This window comes from Onychomys torridus, chromosome X (genome assembly GCF_903995425.1).
Source record: "Onychomys torridus chromosome X, mOncTor1.1, whole genome shotgun sequence".
Classification (NCBI taxonomy): Eukaryota; Metazoa; Chordata; class Mammalia; order Rodentia; family Cricetidae; genus Onychomys; species Onychomys torridus.
Window position 1 is genome coordinate 75,344,346 of NC_050466.1, and position 23,365 is coordinate 75,367,710.

Sequence of the window (23,365 nt, forward strand, 5' to 3'; positions counted from 1 at the left end):
AAACTACAACTACTTTATTTCTAAAGTCACATTTTGTTGTGGCTTTTGGGTCCATACCAGGAGGACCAAGTTAGGAGCTGGAACAGAAAATGGCCTCATTTTTCAATTGTTCAAAGTTCAGTTGTAAGTACCATTACTAATTTAGTCCAAATGAATCTATATTTTTAGACTACTAACTATGGTTTTGCTTACATTGCTGTTAATTATTCTTCCTTATGGATCCATAGATTAAAACTGTGATAAAATTATATATATTACATATATATATATATATATATATATATATATATATATATATATTAATAGACTAATATACATTATACTTAAAGTACTGTACTTGGTGTGTTTATCTTTGTAACCCATGTAACAAAAATGTTTGTTGAGAGCTTACTATGTGTTAGACATTGAGGGTTTTGGTAAAGATGACTAACATTTACATCAAGTTGCTTATCTGGGGATCTGACTTTTGGTAGGGGATCTTTTTGTTTGTTTGTTTTTGTCGAGACAGGGTTTCTCTGTGTAGTTTTGGTGCCTGTCCTGGATCTTGCTCTGTTGACCAAGCTGGCCTTGAACTCATAGAGATCCCCCTGCCTCTGCCTCCCATGTGCTGGGATTAAAGGCATGTGCAACCAATGCATGGCCTTGGTAGGGGATGTTATTTGATGTATAACAGCCTTAAAATGTTTGTTATTATGTTAATAATTTTTAAGATTACAATGTAGCTTACTCAAGTACAGGTCTCATTTGCACTGAATATTTAATTAGAAATAATTTGCCATGCCCAGGTTTTATTTTCTTGGGAGTAGACTATGTTTTATTATATTTCCTATAATGAGATATGCACATATTCTTTAGTTAAAACAAGTGATTACATAGATTTTATTCTGATACCACTTTGGGATTGGATAATCATCTTTCATCAATATCTCTGGCTTTACTCAGCTTTTCTCTTTTCAGCCTCTGTACTAGATAATGTAGTAGTTGGCTTTAGCTACACTTACAGTGTTCTATGATTTTTACTGGAATTGTTTTCTTCAAATTTTCTGATTTGGAAGTAAAATTAATGACTGTATGAATCTTCCACCCTGTATATTTTGAGACATTTTCTTTTCTTGTGGTAACACATTGGTTTCTAATTTTATGTTCAGGCTACAGATACAGAGAATTGAGGTTCTTCCTCACTTTATATGAAATATGTTTTCCTTTCTTGGACTCCAGAAATAATTTTTAATTTTGATACAAAGTAATCCTGTATTGTTAGGTATTTCAATATGCCAAATGCCATGCTTTGAAATATTTGAAAGAAAGTATTTGTGTTGCTTGCTGTTTAATTCAATGATAGTAACAAATTTTCTTAGGTCCCTTAGAACTAAACAAAAGCACATCAGTTTTTTTATGTATTTATTTAATTTGTGTGATGAGGTGGAGTGGGTGGGTATGAGGTTGTATATATGCTGTAGTATATATGTACAAGTCAAACTTGTGAGAATTGGTTCTCATCTTTGACCTTGTGGGTTTCAGGGTCAAATTTGAGTTTTCAGTGTTGGTGGCAAGTATTCTTAGCCACTGAACCATCTCACCAGGTCACCAAAGCAATTTGACCGTGTGTGTCTACCTTCAATTGCCACAGAATGGTGAAATGAATATAATAGAACTTTATACTTATATCTCACATAGCAATTGGTATGTACTCAATCACTTATCAGTAAGTTGACTGATTTTCAAACAGAAAATGGAAGGAAGCATAGTCATATATACAAAGCTGTAAGTAGAATATGTTCTTCTTGTATTTTTATCAACCAAGGAAGACCTGTGAATTATAGGAAAACTGTGTGTGAACACTTCAAAGGAAATTTGCCAGATACATTGTGTGTGTGTGTGTGTGTGTGTGTGTGTGTGTGTGTGTGTGTGTGTGTGTGTGTTTGAAAGGTTTAGTTGACTCTTTATAGCTCTAAACAAAGCTGATAGTTTGCCTAATCATGTATCACTAAAACCAATTAAAATTTTAGTCTAGAGGTATGTTCTTCAAACACTTTGGAAAAAATAAGAGTTCCTTCTTAAAGCCAACACCTTTTAATTAACCAAGTACTCAGAGTAAAGCTGTGGTTTGCAATAGGATATTACACCTGCTGTTATTTTTGTTGTTACAAAGTCAATTCATTTTAGCTGCTTTAAACTTGTCATTGTGTTTATCTAAAAGGATAATTCAGTTTTTGGTAGAATCATCTTCATTTTCTAATGCAATGCATAAGTATGCTAGAATCATTAATAGTTGGGCTATTTAAGTGCATAATCTTTTGCATATACATACCCTCATCTGTATATATAATATTTATATCTCTGTAACTTGATAAGATACATTGTAATATCTGTTTTGGGGATAATGTGATAAGACAGGAAAGATTGCAACATATCCTTCTAGACAGTGCTTTTCAAGCTTCCTAAGGCTGCCAGCCTTTAATATAGTTCCTCACGTTGTGGTGACCCCCATCTGTAAAATTATTTTGTTACATAATTGTAATTTTGATACTCTTATGATGTAAATGTCTATGTTTCCTGGTAGTTTTAGGCAATCACTGTGGAAAGATTGTTCAATCCCCAAATAGGTCATGAGCTATAGTTTGAGAATCACTGGTTTAGGTCACTAAATGGGGCATAGAAAAGATGTTCCATACCTGCTGAGTAGAACCCATGCTCCTTAGGAAAAACAATGATCATCCAGAAAATGCTATTAGGATTGGATTTTTGTGCATTAATTAATGTATTCTAACACCTTATCTAATTGTCATTCCATATTCAAGTACTCTCAAGGAATTCTCTATCATTTACAGTGTGGGCACAACAGAAATCACCCTTATAATGACACATACCTATGTACAGACAAAGTTTAAAACAGAATAACTCGATTCAGAAACAGGTTTATATTGAAAGGAAATTTAATTAAGTTACTATGTCATAGAGGCATTTGCTGTCCTTGTTCAGTACATTATTAGCAGCAATGGCAAAAAAATGGAATCTGCCTATTGTCAATTGAGGCATATTGATAAAAGAAAATATTGTACTTGTATACAAAAATATGTTGTTAATACCTAAAAATGAATAATGTGCTGTCATTTTCTTTTTAAATGTTTTTTGTTTTGAGAATTTCATACAATATATTTTAATCATAATATTCCTCTCCTAGAACTCCTCCCAGGTCCTCCATATCTCCCTAATCAAACAACATTTTGTTCTTACTCTCTTTTTAAAAATAAAAGAAAATACACAAAAGGACATGGAGTCTATTTGTGCTATCCAACTACTCCTCATCAGCATAAGGCCTGCCATGAAATATGGTTTATGTATCTAGTGGCACTCCATTTAATAAAACTCTGTGTGAGTTCATATGTGTATCTCCCCCACTGTGTTTGGAAAACACTGTTTCCTTGGAGTCACCCACCATCTCTGTCTCTAACATCTTTCTGCCTCCTCTTCCACATAGATCCTTGACCCTTGAATGAGAGGTGTGATTAAAAACATTCCATTTGAGGATGAGTGCTCCAAAATGCCTTAATTATTTTCTACAAATTGTCCAGTTATGAGTCTCTGTCTTAATTACCATCTACAGAAAGATGAAGCTTCTCTGATAATTAACTTATTGCTAGTTGCATTGCAAACTGGCATTGCCACTATAGAAATCAGTGTAGAGTTTTCTTTCTCCAAAAAACTGTAAGTTGTTCTACCACAAGATCCAGCTATACTACTCTTGGGCATATGCCAAAGGACACCACATCTTAGTACAGAAATACTTGCTCATCTGTGTTCATAATGGCCAGGAATTGGAAACAGCCTATTTATCCATCAACAAATGAATGGTTAATGAAAATGTAGTACATTTACATGATGGGATGCTATTAAGCTGTTAAAGAAAAGTGAAATTTGTCAGTAAATGGATGGAACTAGAAACAATCAACCTGAGTAAATAAGCCACACCCAGAAAGACTAACATTTCATGTGGATGTAACATTTAAGGTTTAGATATGGATGTTTCATTTAGAATAGCCACAAAGTGCTGTCATTGCCCACAACCCAGATGAGCCTGAAGGACATTATGCTAAGTAAAATAAGCCATATGCAGACAATATTGAATGATAAAATGTATATGTGTGATCTTCAGAAAGTTAAATACATGAAGATAGAAAACAACACAAGACAGAGGAGTGAGAGTAAGAGAAATGTGCCACTTAGTTCAAATGATACAAACGAGTAGGGTTTATATTTCAATTGGAGGATTGTCTATACAACATGAAGATTATAAATAATACACGTGTGACGTTTCTTCTTGCACATAGGTTTGTTTAAATTAGAAAATATTAAGTGATATACAGTGTTTGTGATCCAGAATGCCTGTTTTCTGCCTTATTGAGACTTTTTTGGTACACGTTTATCCTGAGACTCCCACACAAAACACATTTAGCTTTGATAATTGAAGAGAATATGAGATGTTGTGTGGAAATTGGTGGGAAAAGTTTAAAGGAAGCACAGGGCATGTGGAAGGACATTAAAGTGTCTATTGACCTACCTCTGTCAATTGGATGATGCAGAAACAAGTGTGGGAAGCAGAGTCAGAATGGAGGAGGGATCTGGGGCCGGCATGTCAAGTTAGGTTCAGAATATAGATTCTAGAACACAGGGCCACTATAGAACCAGTAAATACTTGACAATGGAACAAATGAATTTGGACAGCTTGTGGAAGGAGGTTTTTTTTTTCTTCCACCATGTGGGCCCCAGGGATCAAACTCAGGTCTTACGGCTCAGTGAGAAGTGTTTCTATTCACCGAAACATCTCACTGACTTTCATTTAAGTTAGAAAAAAAACCTGCGTTCAGGAATCACTATAACAAAAATCACTTGAAGTCTAGATTACTGGAATTAAACACTTATTCTGTCATGTCTTAGCTGTGTAACCTTAGGTGAATTATTGAAATCCTCTTGAGTTTTAGTTATACTAGATAGTTGGCCTGACCATTTGTTCAAACACATTAGATTATTTTTCTAGGCATGGTAAAGTAAGATATTCAAATACTGTTGCTAAACTGGACATCTCGTCCTCAGTCTTTACTTATACAATAATGAGAACATTACTGACTTCATAGAATTGTCCTAAGGGGCTGGTGTTATAATATATAATAAATAAAATTCTATTATTTTTCCAACAGTAGGTATGACATGTGGAAATTTTTCTCTGCACTTTCCTTTGTTGGAGCAGATTAAAAAGTCATGTAACATACATATACACAAATTAAAACAGTAAATATTTTTAAAGAAAATAGTTAAAATAATCTAAATAGCAAGAAAATTTAGACATACTCTACATTTTGACTTTCCAGAATCTAATATTTACAGTTTATTGTTAAATTTAGGATTCATTGTATGGGAGGCTGAGGTTGGGGGTGGGAAGAGAGGTGGAACTGTGTTGCGTATGTAAAATTAATTAAAAATAAAATATAAAAATAAATAAATAACCCTATGAACTTTCAATGGTTATGACTGTACGTACAAGACTTACACATGATCAGACCAGTCAAAATCTTATAGAGTGGAGAGATGATCAGAATGTCCCACCATACATAGCTAAGAAGCTAAGAAGCTATAGGCAATCAATGGCTGCTGAGAGTGAGTGTGTGTGTGTGTGTGTGTGTGTGTGTGTGTGTGAGAGAGAGAGAGAGAGAGAGAGAGAGAGTTAATTTTGCTCAGGTATGTGACCCCTGATAATGACACATATTCCAGTAGATCATCCTACACCCATATATATATACAGCACAAATGAACTCTGTTTTTTAAGCTCTTGAAATTGTGAAGGCAAAGCAATTAAGCAATTGAGTCTAGAGGAAGAGTTGGAGGAGAGGAAATAGGAGGTGGTGGAACTAATTAAAACATATTATATCCATATATTAAATTTTCAAACAATAAAAAACTTAAAGGGGACACTGTCAGAGAATACACTGAAATCTTCACAGTCTGTCCTATGCTGTTTCGAAGTTAGTGTGTATTTATTTTAGGAGCATGTTTTCCAGTCTATCTAATGATTTTCAGTAAACTCTTACAGTTATAGTTTAATTCTTCTCTCTTTTCAACCATACCCATACATCTTTCCAAGGATCCAGCTCTGTGACTGGGATTTCTTTTATAATTTCTAGACCTAATTTACAGTAGGGGATGATGGAGTGTGCAAGTGTATAAACAACTCTGTACTATAGATCGAGATATATTTCTGCTTCAGATTAGGTTTCCTACCTTTTAGAAATGCCCTCAGAGTAATATGATGACTTTGAAAAACAATGTTTCATTTATTCAGTGTTAGCTTTTTACTTACTCCTTTTATGCATTATGTTTCAACTCTTACATCTCCAACACTTTTCATTCTGCCTTACTCTTCTATCTGTGGGAAGTGCTGGGTGTCCCTGAGACGTTAGAAAGAGAAGAAGCATCCTTCCATCACTCCTATCTTCTTAATCAGGAGACCACCTAAAAAGTATGAGTAATAATGCACCCACTGAAATGAACGTATTGTCACTCATAGTATAAATGTGCACATTTTATTTTTTATGTTCTTTGAAGAGCTCCCTTGTCCACACCTATGAGATCTTCCACCAAGATGCCATTTCCAGCTTTTTCTGAATGCTTCCCTTATGAACCGCATTGTCCACTATTTCATTGCTGCTGCCCTCCCAGTTATAACACTCTTGTCACCTTTGCCTATAAAACAGATCAATCAGATTCCTTTGTCACTGGCTTCTGATCACCCTTCTGTATGTTGTTACCTGGCATCATTTCACAACAGCACTTTCATCTCAGCATCATTTAGTCAATAGAGGGCAGCACACAGATTGTGGACCAAGTGTTCCTCAATTTTCCATATTTCCAGTCCTTATCTCTCACTTGTCACCATACTTTTAAAAGTATATCGTAAGCAACTAAGTACTTATAAAATAATAATACTTGACATTAATGACTAGCTTATTAGCACCTTGCTAATGATGACAAGAATGATGATGATGATGATTATGGTGATGATGATGATGATGAAGTTGATGACAATAATAATATTGTGTGGCATGATGTGTGTACATTGCTTGTATTATCATTGAGTTCACACAACTTCCTCTGTGACATTTACTCTGTTATTTTTCTTCCCTTGTTGAGGAGAAAAGCTGAAGAGTAGACAGGTTGCATAACTAATCAAGGTCTCAGACTTCCTAAGGCAGACCACAGGATTCTCACCCATGTGTCTCACCTGAAGACTTCACATCTTGTCCATTAAAGTATTCAACACTATTAACTTTAATTTAGAATTTTAATGACCTTAAAATAGTTTCATATTGAAAAATACTTTACTAGCTATCACTTTTCAAAAATAATATACCTTGCTTTTTCTTCACTGTTATTTACTTTATTGCCAAAACAAAAGATAAAATGTGATGTGTTACCACTGTAATGTACAGAGAGTTTCTTCCTACGAAGTACTTTTATTATTCAAGGAAATCAGAAGTCAGAAATATGACCTTATGCAATCTTTAGTTTTTCCTTTTCTTCATTGAATGGACAAAAATCGATAAATCTTACCTGGAAATACCCTAATATCTCTGTTTATAAACTTCCAAGGCTATATATTACTGAAAAATTATTTAAATTGGTAAAGCAAGAAAATAAGTTAAAATATTTTTAAAGCTTATTAAGCATGTTTGAATATTGTATGATCTATACCCTATAAAGTATCTACATTGTTAGATACATTGCAAGAAACCCTGACTCAAGCTGTTGGCTATCAACTCATGTTCCTTTATTGTTACTGAAATTGACTCTTTTGCTTATGTTTCTCATATCTCTTCTCTTCTTTTCTTCCTTCTTTCAAAAACACTAGCTTCTAGTCAGACTGTTACTCTAGTGACAACGCCTGTGGTTACCAAGGACACCGCCATCTCCAAACTAGAAATGCCATCTTCTTTGCTGTTGGAGGTACCTGCTCTGGCAGATTTCAACCGAGCTTGGACAGAACTTACAGACTGGCTTTCTCTGCTTGATCGAGTTATAAAATCACAGACGGTGATGGTGGGTGATCTGGAAGACATCAATGAGATGATCATCAAACAGAAGGTATGGATAAAACAATAAATAGAAAATATATCACATTTTCACTTGTCATTTCCCTCTTCTTTGTGATTTACCACCAGTTTTTAGGCTACTGTTTTTCCTGTTAACAAACACACTACTCAGTATACACTGAACAACCTAAATATGACCAAAGACATGAATGAATTTTCCAAAGTAGCCATAATTTAAAAGGGGAGGAGTGAGAGCAAAACACATAAATCTTTTTTTTTTTTTTAATTATTTTGGTTTTTCAAGACAGGGTTTCTCTGTGTAGCTTTGTGCCTTTCCTGGATCTCACTTGGTAGACCAGGCTGGCCTCGAACTCACAAAGATCTGCCTGCCTCTGCCTCCCAAGTGCTGGGATTAAAGGCATGCACCACCACCACCCAGCAAAACACATAAATTTTACAACTATAGGTGGCTCAGTTAAATTAAATGAACAACTGTTTTTGTGTGTGTGCCTTTAATACAGAATAATTAGCTCAATTGAGCTGATTACATTTAAACTGTTTGTTTTGGCACTATGCAGCCATAACATATTACAAAGATGAAGATAATAATCTGGGACTTGTTTATGATGATCCACTCCTCTGAATTGTCTATGCTAGTATTATACCTCAAGTGATAAGGATAATTGATAGTTAGAAATAAATAAGACAAATAATAAAATGCAACATATTTTAAATACCATGGATCTCAATATTAGGCTGTATGTCTCATCGTATTCAAATAAATGTATATTAAAAATGCAACATCTCATTTCTCACCCTCACTGAAATCCATTTGGTGAAATTATCCAATCAGCTAGAAACTAAAGAATGCATTGCTATAAACATGGTTTGCTTGGATGCTAAACTATGCTGTATGATTTTTCTTTCTCCACAGGTGAGAAATGCAATTTTGAAAGCTTTATACATGATAGTAGTTTCACTTGTGAAAACGTTGAAGAATTTCTAAAGAAACAATAAATTATACTGAATTTGTTTAGATGTTAGAAAATTTTCTTTCTTTCTTGTGTCAAGGAGGGAGGAAGTCAGAGCTAGGAGAACTCCAGCAATTCCATAGTAATAAAATGAATTTGATGATTAAAAAACAAGTAACATTTAAACTACCTTGAAGCTGATGTGGTAGTTAGTGATCTACAAGAAGATTTTTAGTTCAAGGAGAGCCTCTATTTTATAGAAGACTGTGTCTATATCAAAACAAAATAATTTTTCAACAGTACCTTGTACTCTTAAGAGCCAAATTGAGTGGACTTTTGTAGCTAATTACAAATGATATGACCATGGTCAAGTCATTCTCCTAATCTTTTTTAATTCAGAACACATAAAAGACCCCTTTATTCACATTTACCATATAGTTTTGGATATTTGTCTATTAATATACTTAAGTATTATACATTTTAAGTTTTCTACACATTTTATAACATGTGTTTGTAGCACATTTATTTTTCAGGAAAAGTAGCTGACACTTATAGATGTCCCATACACCTAGTAGATAACAGAAGAAGTATTCTGATCCCCTTCTGAATATTCAGCCTGTATTCCTCCTTGATATGTACACTATCTGTAGTAACAACTGAAACTGGAGTCATTATTTAATGGTGTATATGTATTTGTATACATAATCTAGGAAAGGCACTTTGCTGAGCATTTTATATTTGCACTTGGATGATGCAAAGCATTATATCAATACCCATGTCATTATATCAGTATTTCAAGGAATACCATTTACTAGAAACAGTATATTATAATGCTTAAAGTGAAGGATCTGGATCTTTGGCTTAAGTCTCAAAGCTAGAAAATCTAGAGTGAGTTATTCCACCTCCCTAAACATCAGATTACCTATCTTTAGGATATAGATGTAACCATGAGATGTACAGGTTATGAAGAGAATTGTATTGTGTAGTCCATGAAAAAGTTTCCTTCCTTGCATTGCTTATGGTGAATACTCAACTAATGTTAGTAATTAATACTAAGTTTCATGGCAAACTCTAGAAAGACTCATATTTGTATTATTTTAATCATGTTATTGATACTATAGCTTCATATAAAAGTCTGTTGCTTTATGGTCATGAGCAAGAGAAAATTTAATCATTTGTGATGAGTTTGTGGAGAAGACATTGACTGGCATTCAGTATTCTCCAAAAGAATTAGTCTCTTACAGAAGGATTTCTTAACTCAGTATTCTTCAAAAAGATATATAAATACAGTTACTGTTCCAAAGTTAATTTAGAAAAGCTTTCACAGAAATAAAGTGGGGAGCAGTGAGGAAGACTCCTAGTGTTATCTTTCTCTTGATAAAAAGTGAGGATGTTTTCCTTGCTTATTTCTTTTGTATTAAAAGTAATTCATAAAAATATTTCTAATTTTTGCCTTTTATTGTATTTTTTAATTTTATAATTTAATTTTACATATAAGCCATGGATAACTTTCGTCTTTTATAGATTTAGACCTTTTAGTGAATAAAAGGGTTCTAAATAGTGTATGTGCATACATCTATACATGTGTCTAGCTCGAGATTTACACCCGAGGGGTCTAGTTCCAGAATACTGACTGTCAAATATGTTTTTTTGTTTTTGTTTTTGTTTTTTTAACTCCTCTGAGTTTATTTGTGTGATAATCTCAGGACTATACTCCAATGAAAATTGAAACCATGAAAGAGAACACAATTAGAAATAACTTCTTAAACAAGTTAAGCAAAACACTGAAGAAGAGGTTAGAATTAATCTTTTAGTGGAAATGGGGACAGCACAAACAGAAGGAATGAATTATTCTTTATACAGAAATGGGTAAAAGAAACTTGTTGCCAAAGTTGTTTTGATGACATTAAAGTTAAACTTATGATGAAAAAAAATGATAAGGCTGAACAAAGAGGAAGGTTAAGCAATGGGCATCCCATGCCAAACAGACTTCTTTGGGGGTTTTGGCATGTTGTGACCACATAAAAGGATTTTAAACAGGAAAGTGTTATCTAGAAAGATAATTTGGTTAGTTGTCTGTGAGGCTTCTTTGGGTGCAAGCAACAGAAATCATTATTTTATTAAATGAAACAATGTAAACATAAGCATTAGCATAAAGGCAAGGGAACAAGAAAAAGAAAACAACCTAAACCCACCTGGACACATGGCTACCAGGAACAACTTAAATCTCTTTATAATACATTATTTTTTTTCATTCTTTGTGACTTGGGAACCTCCAACTGAGTTACTTGCGCCACACCAGTCATCTACCCAGTGAAAAGCAGAGAAACTTCAAAGTCCAAAGCCCCTCAGATTTAGCCAGAGGTGATTTTTTTTTCAAGGAAATTGAAATCTATTGACAATAGATAAGACAAAGATGCTCAGCAACCAATAAGTATTCAGTGTCCACTCACCTGATACAAGAATATGTAGAGCAGGGTAGAGGACAGAGCAAATATGGTTTATAGAGAGATGATTCTCATTACATAGCAAATGGTTAACTACCTCAACTGTGATATTATCCAGACCCCAATTAAAGATAACTTATATGCCATTAACCCACCTACAAATTTGCTGGACAATTTAATTCAGTGATTTCATTTTTGATAAGTATAGAATGATTGGTGGATAATATGAATGAAATATGGTGAAGAGGTTCCATTTTTAATATATTGCAATTTGGAAGTAGGTTATGATTTGTAACTGCAAGGCATCAGAAGCTAGGTACAGTGATGTAAAAAGCTATATTATGGCCCAAGGAGAAGTTAGAATTGAATTTATAAGATTCAGATAATATCTTAATCATTCAATAAAGTCATGTATTACCCTCAGAAATGCTACAAGGCTATAGCATTTGAATGAGTTAGCTTTTAGTAGCTTTAGACATTAAACTTTAAAATTATATATTTTATACAAAGCTTTTGTTCTCCTTATCATAAGGTTTTAAATTAAATTCTTATCTTTAGAAATGAGGGGCAGCTAGAGTTTTGAAATACAAATAATTTTACTAAGTGAATTATGTAAAGCAAATGAAGATGAAAGTTAAAATTACCACTTTATTAAAAAATGATTATGTGGCAATTTGAAAAATTAACCAACTCTACAGATAAAATTCAGACTAGGAAATAGACTGTTATCGTTTGGAGGAATAGAAATTCATTATATACAAATTAAGCCTTTATAAGTGGAATTTGAACAAAGCTCAAACTTCCTAAAAGTTCAAAATGATAACATATACAGGTTTTAATATGTATTTTAGTATCATAAAAATCTGATTGAGAAATGCTATTCCCTTTTTAACACATGTTCAAATACAAATGCTTGCAAGCAAAATTCTTCAAACAATAAGTAGTAATATTCTCTTTTTAAAACTGTTACTTTTTAACTCTGGCCATATCTGTACAGAAACCAGTAAATGAGTGGCTTCATAATCATTTTGATAATTCCTGTTAAACACATTTATCCAAAATTTGATTACAAAAAGTTTCTCCAGTACCTATAAAAGTATTGGTGGAATAAGGTATGGAGACTAAAATAAAATTGGTTGTTTAAACTAAAATTAAAACAAAACTGAATGATGTTTTTGATTTTTTTATTTAATATTGTTATTTTATAATTAACTTAATTTTACATATCAGCCACGGATTCCCATGTCCTCCCTCTTCCCACCCCCCAGTCCTCTGCCCTCTCCCCCCAATTCACCTTCCATTCCCACTTCCTCCAAGGCAAGGTCTCCCCTGGGAAGTCTGCCCAGCCTGGTAGACTCAGCCTAGGCAGGTCTAGTCTCCTCCTCCCTACATCAATGCTGACCAAAGTGTCCCAGCATAGGCCCCAAACTCCAAAACCCCAGCCAGTGCACCAAGGACAGGTCCTGGTCCCACTACCTGGGGGCCTACCAAACAGTTCAAGCTAATCAACTGTCTCACCTATCCAGATGGCCTGGCCCATGGGGGCTCCTCAGCCATTGGTTCACACACCATGGCTGTCATGATAGAGTTCCGGTGTTTTTTATTTTGTTCTAAATTTTGCCAAGATCCTGGCAGAAAATCTGTGATGTACTTGTTTTCACTACTGAACAATAGAAAGGAGTTATAGACAGTTTAATGGATTTGTCTAAAGTCATTTAGTAAATGCAATCGTCCTAACATAAATCTAGACTTTCCAAAAGTACACAGTGTTTTATTTCTGACTCCTTTGTTTATATTTTTTTTCTTTTTTTTTTTTTCTGTAAGAAAAGTAACAACACAATGAATTAACCTCAGTTTATTCCTGTGGATATTTGAAACATTTCATATGCTGCAAAACAGCCAACTTAGGCAAGGATATTGATTGTTCCAGTTTTTGTGTTCCTTTTAATAAAACAGCTATCCGTCCTTTATCGTCTAAGTTCTTTTCTGTACATCCTTATGAAGCAGCATATCAAAGTATGCTATTCTTGTATACACAGAAGCTATATTTTTCATTCGACAAAAAAATGATGTCATCACTAATCTGGAAAAGAGATTTGCAAATTTTGTGCTTCAATTATCTTCCAACAAATGAACATGTTTCCAGTAGACAGCTTGTTACCCCTGGATCACTGCTTTGTATTCTTTCCTTAGCTAATGGGAGCCAAATTGACTATTATCTTGTGTGTCAATAATATAATGATGACAAAATTAAAGTCCCTTTAAGTAAAAAAAAATCATAAGTTCGAAATACACAGGAAAATATAATTCTTGTAACTTTTATGTGGAAAAATGATACCATATACATATTTTTCTTAAAGGTAGACAAGCTATCTGATGCCATGTATTTCGAAGTCACAAATGTAAATGACTATCTTTGTGTACTTCAGTTCAATTCATTGTGAAATTTTCTGTCAAAATATTATCAAGACATTTTGAATTGTGGTATTTAAATGAGTCAGATAAAGGATAGTACAGTATTTTTTCAATGAAATACCCATAGCATCCCCATAAAAAAAGTTTGCCTTTGTAAATAGGGAATTCTATTTAGAAATTTTCTTGCTTGAGCCTATGGTCTTTTTATTGAAAATTGTGCTTATTATTTTCAAAGATGGAGTATTCCCTGTTTACTATAAACAAGCAATAAGGGCTTTAATTAAATGTTTTCTACTTTAATTTTTGAAAGGAGTATAATGTTATTATATCCTAAATTTTAGTACATGCCTTTCAGATTTTTATGCTTCACCTTAAGTTTAGACCCTTAAGACTATTATTGAAGCAACAAAGTGTTAGTATATAAGTTCTTCTTACCTTAATGCTAGGGCAGACAGAGCTAATGTCATGTTAGGTACATGGTTATTTTATCATTTATGCCTTCTATCAGGATTTGAAACCCCATATTAACAGCTCAATTTAGAATCAAGTAGGGGCCAGTAAGAAAAGAAAGTGGGAGAGAGAGCTATGTAAGGGTTTCAATTTTATTTCTTTGTATATGGTAGTGAATCATTGCAAATTCAATGATTCAATCATATGCCATTGAAAACAGAAGTGTTTTGCATACTTATCCACACATTTCTTTAGAGGTTTACTTTTGTACATATGTATGTATATATGCATACATATTCATAATTCAATATTTCTTGATAGTATTTGGACAAAAAAAATTACAGTAGATTGAACTGACATACACAAAGAGATGCATTTGTATTTGTAACGTTGAAATATGTGGTTTCATATAGCTTGTTTATCTTCTCTCTCTATATATATATATATGTACATATATATATATATATATCTTATAATATACTAATGATATATATGTAGATAGATAGATAGATAGATAGATAGATAGATCCAGTAAATTTTAGCCTAGACAAAGATAAACAGTGAATAGTGGAACACTATTTTTAAAATTTTTAAATGGGAGGGAAGGAAGCTAGGGCTGCCTCTCAGTCATAGAGTACTTTCCTATCATGTGAAAGACCCTAAATTGCATCTGAACACCACAAAATATATATCAACTGCCCTTTAAGGACTTTTAATATAAGATTGCATTTTCATTCATCTGTTATTTATTGAAAACTTGTGACATAGCTCAGTATTACCCATTCTTAGACATTCAAATTTAAAAAGCTATAAACAATTGTTTACAATATAACCTCTTTAAGGGAAACAAATTGACAAAAAATATTTATTGTCACAAAAAAGGGACTGTGGCTATTTCACTCAAATACACAGTAAAATAAATGACATGAATTATAATTTTGTTTCTTTTTCTGTATGTGTTATTCCTTTTCTCATATAAGGTAACACTGAGTTGTATTTCTTCTCCCTTTTACTGTAGGAGTAAAAATTACATTTTCTGTTTTGTGTGAATCATTTTACATGTCAGTAACTTTAGTAATTGATCATTAGTTTCCATAGCAATCATAGTTACTTTCATTTTGAAAGAGAAACAAAAAGATATAACTGTTTACATTTAGCCTCTTATGAATTTATTGAAAACAATACTTGGCTTTTAAAAATTATTAGAATCATTTTATTTAACTTACAAAATAACTTTGAATATAATCCTAATAATATACAAGCACTTTCATGTTTTTTATATTTTATATTCTGCATAAACAAGTAACATAATATGTAAGAATTACACGTCTCTTACAATTTATTAAAGGAAAAAAATATATGTATTATTTATCTCAAGAATTGAAAGGTTTTTATTGCAATTATGTATTTTCCATTTAATTATAGAAGCAGAATAAGCATTGCAGTGATTAATTACACCGTACTAATTTTATGTATACCTATCTCTAGTCTTATATGTAAACTCTCTTACTAGAAATAATAAAAATAAAATTCATGGAAAGATTTAGAGTCAAGGAATATATGTTAGTACTTCTCATCTACAGTTTTAATTTAGAAGGTTTAAGTTAGTTATGGTCAGTTATGATGTAAATTTTAAACAAAAATTTTCAAAATTAAACTGTTCATACATTTCAATTAGTCAATGTTCTGATTACCCTGAAAAATCTCTTGCTATTCTTCTCTACCTACAGCGTGTAGGCCATGACTTTGTCCCATATGTCCACACTACATACCTGTTGGTCTTTTGGTAACTGTGTTGATAATCATAATTAGATCCTCTGTTGATATCACAGTGTTTATCCTCATATAACACCCCCATTCACTTACTAATTTTCCTAAGATTCAAAGGTAGTGATGCTTGCAACTTCAGCATCTCAAAGCGAAGACAAATGCTTTCTTTAAGTCTAAAAATCAAAGTTCTTTGTTGAAGAGGGAAAGAAAAAATATCACATAACAAGCTTATGATGTTTTACAGAAAGAGCAAAAGTCTGCAGAATTGTCAAGAAATGATTCTTATGCTCATTTTCCTATCTCACTTTCAACAGCAATTGTGAGAGCCATAAAATGTGAGGAGTTCCTAGTCAAGATGGAGGAAAGGTATTAATTTACAGAGCTTAAGTAATCTGCAGTTTTAGGCTAACATTACAGGTCTTGGAACATGCCCCTTGTGGCTAAGGGGATGATTATTAAAGATAAACTAAGTTGACTCTAGTTTAAAAAATAGAGAAAAAAGAATAATCCGCACTTAACTCCTTCATGCTTTTATCCTACATATAAAAAGGACTGAATTATAGGGAGAGGTGGATATAATCTGTAGCAACTTTATTGAGGCAAAACTTTTTGCCATTTCATAACATAGGAAATAATTTTTAAATGCTTCTAGAGATTGATTTGAGTGATAGAAACACCAGACTGCCATTTTGCTATTAGGGCCAGATGACAGTATTTGGAGAGAATGGATGCAGGCAAGAAGCTATCTGTAAGGATAATTTTTAGTTAAAAAGTTATCTAAAAAAATAAGAATATAGATTATTTTAGGATCGAGACACTTTTAAGATAAAAAGCATGCAGCTATTTCAAAGTGTGAATTTCTTCAAGATCCAATTATGATGTGACCACACCAAGGAAGAAGTTCACACTCCTTCAAGTTGATTATAATAAAGAGAAATATGTAGTAGACAAACTGCTCAGAGCACGGAAGCCTTTGAGGGGAATTTCTGACTTTCCTGTGAAATAGATTTGGATCATTCTAACTTTGGTCTTTTAAATCAATGATGCTCTGAAAAGCTATTTTCTCCGTTAACTACAGGTTTTGATGAAAATCTTCTATTTTGCTTGACTTGTTCTGTTCTGACATTTTGTGTCTTTATGTCTTACCACTAAAAATGGATTTAAACCTCATTAAAAACAGGCTGAACATATATATGTTTTGAAAATATTTGGCATTACTTTATTTTCATAAAGATGATAGTTTTACTTAGCATTCGGAGTTTAAACAATCTCTTAGACATATTCATATATGTGTTTATTTTAATTGTTGAATTCAGCACAGTTTATTTTGGATCTTGGTCAATGAGTGAAAAGTTTTTGAGAATTAAATTTACTACATTTAGAAATAGCAATTAAATATCTAAAACTCTCAGAATGTTAGAAGCTAATGGCTTTCCCTACTAATCAGCACTCTTGAGTTTACCTTTGCCTGGCCGCATATGATAAAATTCTCACTATATGTGGCCTATCTAGATAGGACATTATTAGTCTCACAAGGTAAAACTAGACAGAATGATGCATCTCAGGGTTGTGAAAATATCATAAACCATATATCCCAAATCCTTTCTCCACCCTTAGCTGCTTTCCAAATGTGGCTTTTTCTCCAGTGTCCTTGAGGCAGCTACTGTGCAGGCACCATGTCTGTGTTTTAAATGGAAGGTGGAGGAAAAGGGCCAAGTGAAAACATGATCTAAGTAGGTTGATCTGTTTCTAAGGAAGGCAAAAGCTTCTGGCAGCATTCATACAGAAGTCTACCTATTCCAAACTGTTCCAAACTGCCAGAGATCCTAAGATGGTTGAATATTTTATTAGAGTGTCCTTCTGTATTCATAATTCAAAATGAGAAAATCAGTAACCTACACTTAAAAACTCTCTATTCTGAATAATATTTGGATGTCTTTTACTTAATAAAGAAATAATGGATGTTAGGATCCAACTGCCTATGTCTGCCAAGATAATTTGAACCGATGGATATTCTTTTTCCTTTTGATTTATTTCATATTAATTTAGCAAAGTATTCTGATTCATTCTGTCATCTTAGTTTGCTCTTTACAAAAATGGCATGATGGCGAAAATGTAAAGGGTTGATCACCACTATTAATGTGCATTTTAGATATTGGTTACTTTACAATATAATACTACCTTACAGAAGTCACTAACAACAGTGTAAGACAGAATTTGAAACACACTATCTATAGTTATATTTTCTCTTCTATTCTCAAGGAGCTCCTAAAACAACCACATATGTTAGCAAGATTCTGTGTTGTCTAGTACAGTAGGCACTAGCCACATGTGCCTAATTTAACTTCAGTTAACTAGAATATTTAATCACTTCTTCATTGATGCTGGCCACATGTCAAATGCTTAATGGCCAGTGGCTACCACACTGTACAACACAGATATCAAAAATTGTCAATATTGAAGAAAATATCAGAAGTCACTGATTCTCAGTATATTATCCATTTAAATTTGTTTCATATATCAAAGTAAAATTAGGAAAGAATAGGATCTCTGGCAAGTTGAACCTGAATATTTTTTAAATTAAAGAAAAAACAATTATTTTCTAATGGTTTACATAGCCTGACAAGCTCTGAAATTGTGCACTTGCCTCAATATATATGCTGTGCACTCACCAGATTTGATATATTGAACTAATAAGACCCAAACATATCTGCTAAGTTTAAGGGACTATATAGATCAACAATTAGACCAATAAGAACATAATTAATAAACCATATTCATATAAAATAGCTTAAGGACCAAGATTTTCTTTTGCCACATTGGTATTTTTCTTCTTCTTCTTTTTTTTTTTTTGAGCTGGGGATCGAACCCAGGGCCTTGCTCTTGGTAGGCAAGCGCTCTACCACTGAGCTAAATCTCCAACCCACACATTGGTTTCTTTTTTAATACCTTTCATTCTTTAAGACATGCCTTCTGAGCTCCTACCATAAATCTTAGCACTCACCTAGCCACTCTGGTCTTCCAGAAACCAAAGATCCTAGACTTTAAATTCCTCCCCACTACCCATACCAACAATAATGATTGCTTCTTAAATTTCTATTGTATGCTACAAAGACATGGAATGTAATGATGAAAATTTTACTGTGTTTCAATTAACAAATGGATAAGTCCTATAGATCTAATATAGAACAGAGCCCACATAGAATATTATATTGCATATTTAACAAATTGCTAAGGGGTGTCATTAATTTTTGATGACATATTTCTTTATGAAATTAATATTTCAGCAATCTTTGCTCTAAGCACTTTGTCAATAATCTGTGAAATTGTTACCAGAATAACATTTGTGTTTCTTACTATAAGGAACCTACCAGCAACTAAGAAACTTTACTGTTCTCTGGAATGAATTTTCTGAGAGAAAAAACTTAATATTACATCTACAAAAATCATCTTTATGAGAATGGATTTTTATATTATGTAGTAATTTATATTTAAAACATCAAGTATTAAAATCTACATGACAATTTTAAGGAACAGTATATAATATAGGATAACATTTAAAGTAATCAAAATGATTCAAAATATTTTAGGATTTTTTTTTGTAAAATTCTAATATCAGAATTTGTAGTTTTTCATATTCTGCTTAAAATTAGCTTTGTCTCTTCAGTGGTCAATTACTGAGAAGTTCACTATAAGAAGAACCATGCGTTCTAATTCTTATTTTTATCTTATTTTTGAGTAACATTTTATTATTTTCTAAAATACTGAATATATTAATAAATTCAGATACATGAGTTTTTATTAACATGGATTGATATATGGGGTTAATTTATTTAGATAGTAGGTGTGTGTAGATAAGAAAGTATGGAGAATTGGGCTTGTCAGTGTATCAGGTATTTCAGGACACCTACACTTAAATATCCTTGATGTACTGGTTATTTTTCTCATTGCTGCAACCAAATACCTTAAGAAGCAACTTAAGGTTTATTTTGACACATACAGGTCCATGAGGAAACAGAGGGAAAAGGCAGAAAACTGAGTCAGGCTATAATTCTTAGGCCCGCAACAATTTACTTTTTTACAAAGCCACGCCTTGTAATGGTCCTTGTATAATGCCTTGTACTAGCACCCACGTGATTAAACACATGACTCTGTTAAGACATTTCACATTCAAACCACAGGCAGCACTTGATACTTCTGAGAATAGTACTCATTGTCCCTTCAAAGGGGCATCATAAGATGTGAAAGCTTTTATAGTAAATGATCTTATGCTGTTGTTTCTCCTTTTCTTGTTTCTGAGAAAAAAATCTTATGTACCCCAAGATGACCTATGGGGATTGGAAGCCAAACATTATGGCTTGAATGTGAAATAGTTCCCCATAAGCTTGTGTGTTTCAATATGGGGTCCTCTGCAGCAGGCACTGTTTGGAAAGGTTAGGGAACCTTTGAGACCTGGAAATTTGCTGAAGGAAGAACATCACTGGGAGTGAGTTTGTGGCTCTATAACCTTGCCCCACTTCTCGTTCCCTCTCTGCATCTGCATTGGGGATCTACTATAAATAACTTCATGTTCCATGCCTTCACACTGTGCTGATCCCTCTGGAAGTATAAACCCAAACAAGCACGTTCTCCTTTAAGTTGCTTTGGCAAGAGTATTTTGCCATATCAGTAGAAGAGGACCTAAGCCACAAGCCAACAAGAAGTCCTACCGATGTCCATAGCTTCTATAGATAGAGATTCTGAGAGGATTATCAACCTATATATAGTCAGTACTTACTGACAGAAAGGGACTGTTGGTTGTTTAAGAAAGGATTTCAAGAAGAGTCAGAATCTGAACCCAGTATTATCCATTTGTATTTAGAATAACAATCTTAAAGTATGAGAGTTCCTTTGTTTTTGTGCTCTTTTCTTATTTCTTAATAGAGTTCTATAAATAATTATGAAATTTACAAGCTAGAAAGGAAAAGAGTAACAGAACACCATCTATTTTGTCATGTTAAAAGAAATAGAAATGAACATAAATATTCATTTTCTTTCACTATACGTCAAGAGAAGGATAATGGATTTAATAAACATGTAAAAGTGTTTTTCAGCAGTGACAAACAGGAAGCATCTTGTCATTACCTTATCTTATTCTTTTCTCCCACACAAACTTATTTGGGTCTTTGTCAAATTTTAAATGACATTTGCAAATAGGAGTTTTTATTCATAACAAGTGCTGAGAACTACAGTAAAAAGCAATATTACTAGTGCTAGGGAATTGGCTTCATGATTAACAGCACTGGCTGCTCTTCCACAAGATCCAAGTTCAGTTCCCAGCACCCTTGATTTTTGGATCACAATTTCCGGAAACACCATCTCCAAGAAAGATAGCACCCTCTTCTTGCCTACTTGGACACTTGCATGCATGTGGCATACACACACATAAAAATGAAAATCTCTTTAAAACCAGTATTACTGTAATTGAATGCACATCTCTCTTCAATGGTAATGCCATGTTAACATTTTTCCTGCCTTTGCTCACATTTATGGAAACAGCGTGAACTTTATATGAAGTCAGCAACAGAAAGCCTTGTATATTATTGTCAAGGTATACATCAAATTCTTGATAATATATAAAATATAATATAAAATTTCAGGTTATAAGAGGGTTCTCTGGTCTTTGATAAATAATAAATGTCAAATCTGGTGTCCAATGTCTTTTATAATATTCTTTAAGAATTCCCTGTGATGATTGTGCTAACCTTTGGAAGAAAACTGGTTTTTTTGACATTTTAATTTTGGTCTAATATAATTATCACATTTTTTATTTTATTTCAAAGTAATCATAGTCATACTTTAAAACAAACATTAATTTTAGATGACTAAATAGATTGCATGTCACTTCCTCTGAGTAATCATGATATTGTCCTTGGTTAAAAGAAAATGACAGACACTTGCAAGTCCAGTTAGTAGGTGTCAAGGTAGGATGTGAGGGGTGGTAAAGAAAACATGCTGGAAATGTAACATGAGATCAGGGTGACATGTGATGGGGAAGATAGGGAGGAAGGAGGGTCAAATAGAAGCACTTTGTTTGAAAATGTGCTGGTCTAATACTTCATATGCTAATTTAAGAATTAAATATTATACAAATAAAAATTTCATGTCTGGGTGAGAATGATAGACATTTAACTGAACTTCAGGTACCTCAGAGAATGCATATGCTCTCAGTTGACTGAGATTTTTAGTTGTTTTAGAATGTAGTTAAGGGAGCTACTCTCTGTTAAGACAGTTCATAGAAGAACCTATTACATGTCTAAACAAAAGACAACATGACACTCAGTGGCCACAGACAGATATCTGGGTGATAGGCAGAAATCTTGCCCTACTTTCACTCTTTCAAAACTTAAGTCTCAAGTTCTGTTTCTTTAACGATAATGATACAGGTAAGGTTGCTTGGAAGTAGTTAATAAAATAGAGGCTAGTATGCAGAATGTATTTGTTTGGGACTCTTGGTTGTGTCAATATGATAGAGGGAGAAGTTAGACTGTCCTGAAACCTCAGTAAAGAATTTCAGAAGTAACCATGGGCATTGCAAATTTTAATACATCAATAGTAAAAGCCCAGGAGGGAATTGAGCTTTGATTAGGTCCACATGAAGTCACACACAGGATATGAGTTACTCAGAGAAGAAAACACGAATGTGAACAAGATAACTTTTTATCCGTGGCAGTTCCTAAGACAAGAACTGAATGATTAACCTAATCAGCAGGGTACTGGTGTATTAGCAGGGGAGGCTTGTAGACGAAGATTCGGTCCTGAGCACCGTTCTAATGAATGGCACCACTGAGTTTATACAAGTGGCACTGAAGTGCTCCCTTCCCTTCCCATCATGATTAGAGACATAGGATGTGCGACAGAAAGGAATGAATCCTTGTTAGATTCTTTGCTGGCATCAAGATATTGAGCTTCTCAGCCTATATAACTATCGGCAATAAATTCTTTTATACAATTGATAAATGAATGATTTTACGGTAATTGGTTGACATAGTCCAAATAGACTAAGATGAGTTGACTCTTGAAGGCTTTTTACCATCAGGACTCTTTAGAGCTGGGAACATATCTATTACCAGGACTCCTAAAAGAGTGATCGGTATGTAAAATGAATAACAATTTCTTAATAAAAAAGGATGGAGAAATCTGTCATTTCTAAAAGGGAAATGGGATAGTACATCACAGATTTTTACTA

At 33.2% G+C, this 23,365-nt stretch overlaps 1 protein-coding gene across 4 annotated transcripts in view; it reads left to right on the forward strand.

Moving 5' to 3' along the window:
- The window catches only part of Dmd (dystrophin), a 1,920,150-nt gene that overhangs the window by 1,283,273 nt on the left and 613,512 nt on the right, over positions 1 to 23,365 (forward strand). For all 4 annotated transcript variants that reach the window (XM_036174407.1, XM_036174408.1, XM_036174405.1 and 1 more), the window contains one exon: positions 7,904 to 8,136. In XM_036174407.1, coding sequence (XP_036030300.1) covers positions 7,904 to 8,136 — 233 coding nt within the window. The remainder of the gene's footprint in view (positions 1 to 7,903; positions 8,137 to 23,365) is intronic.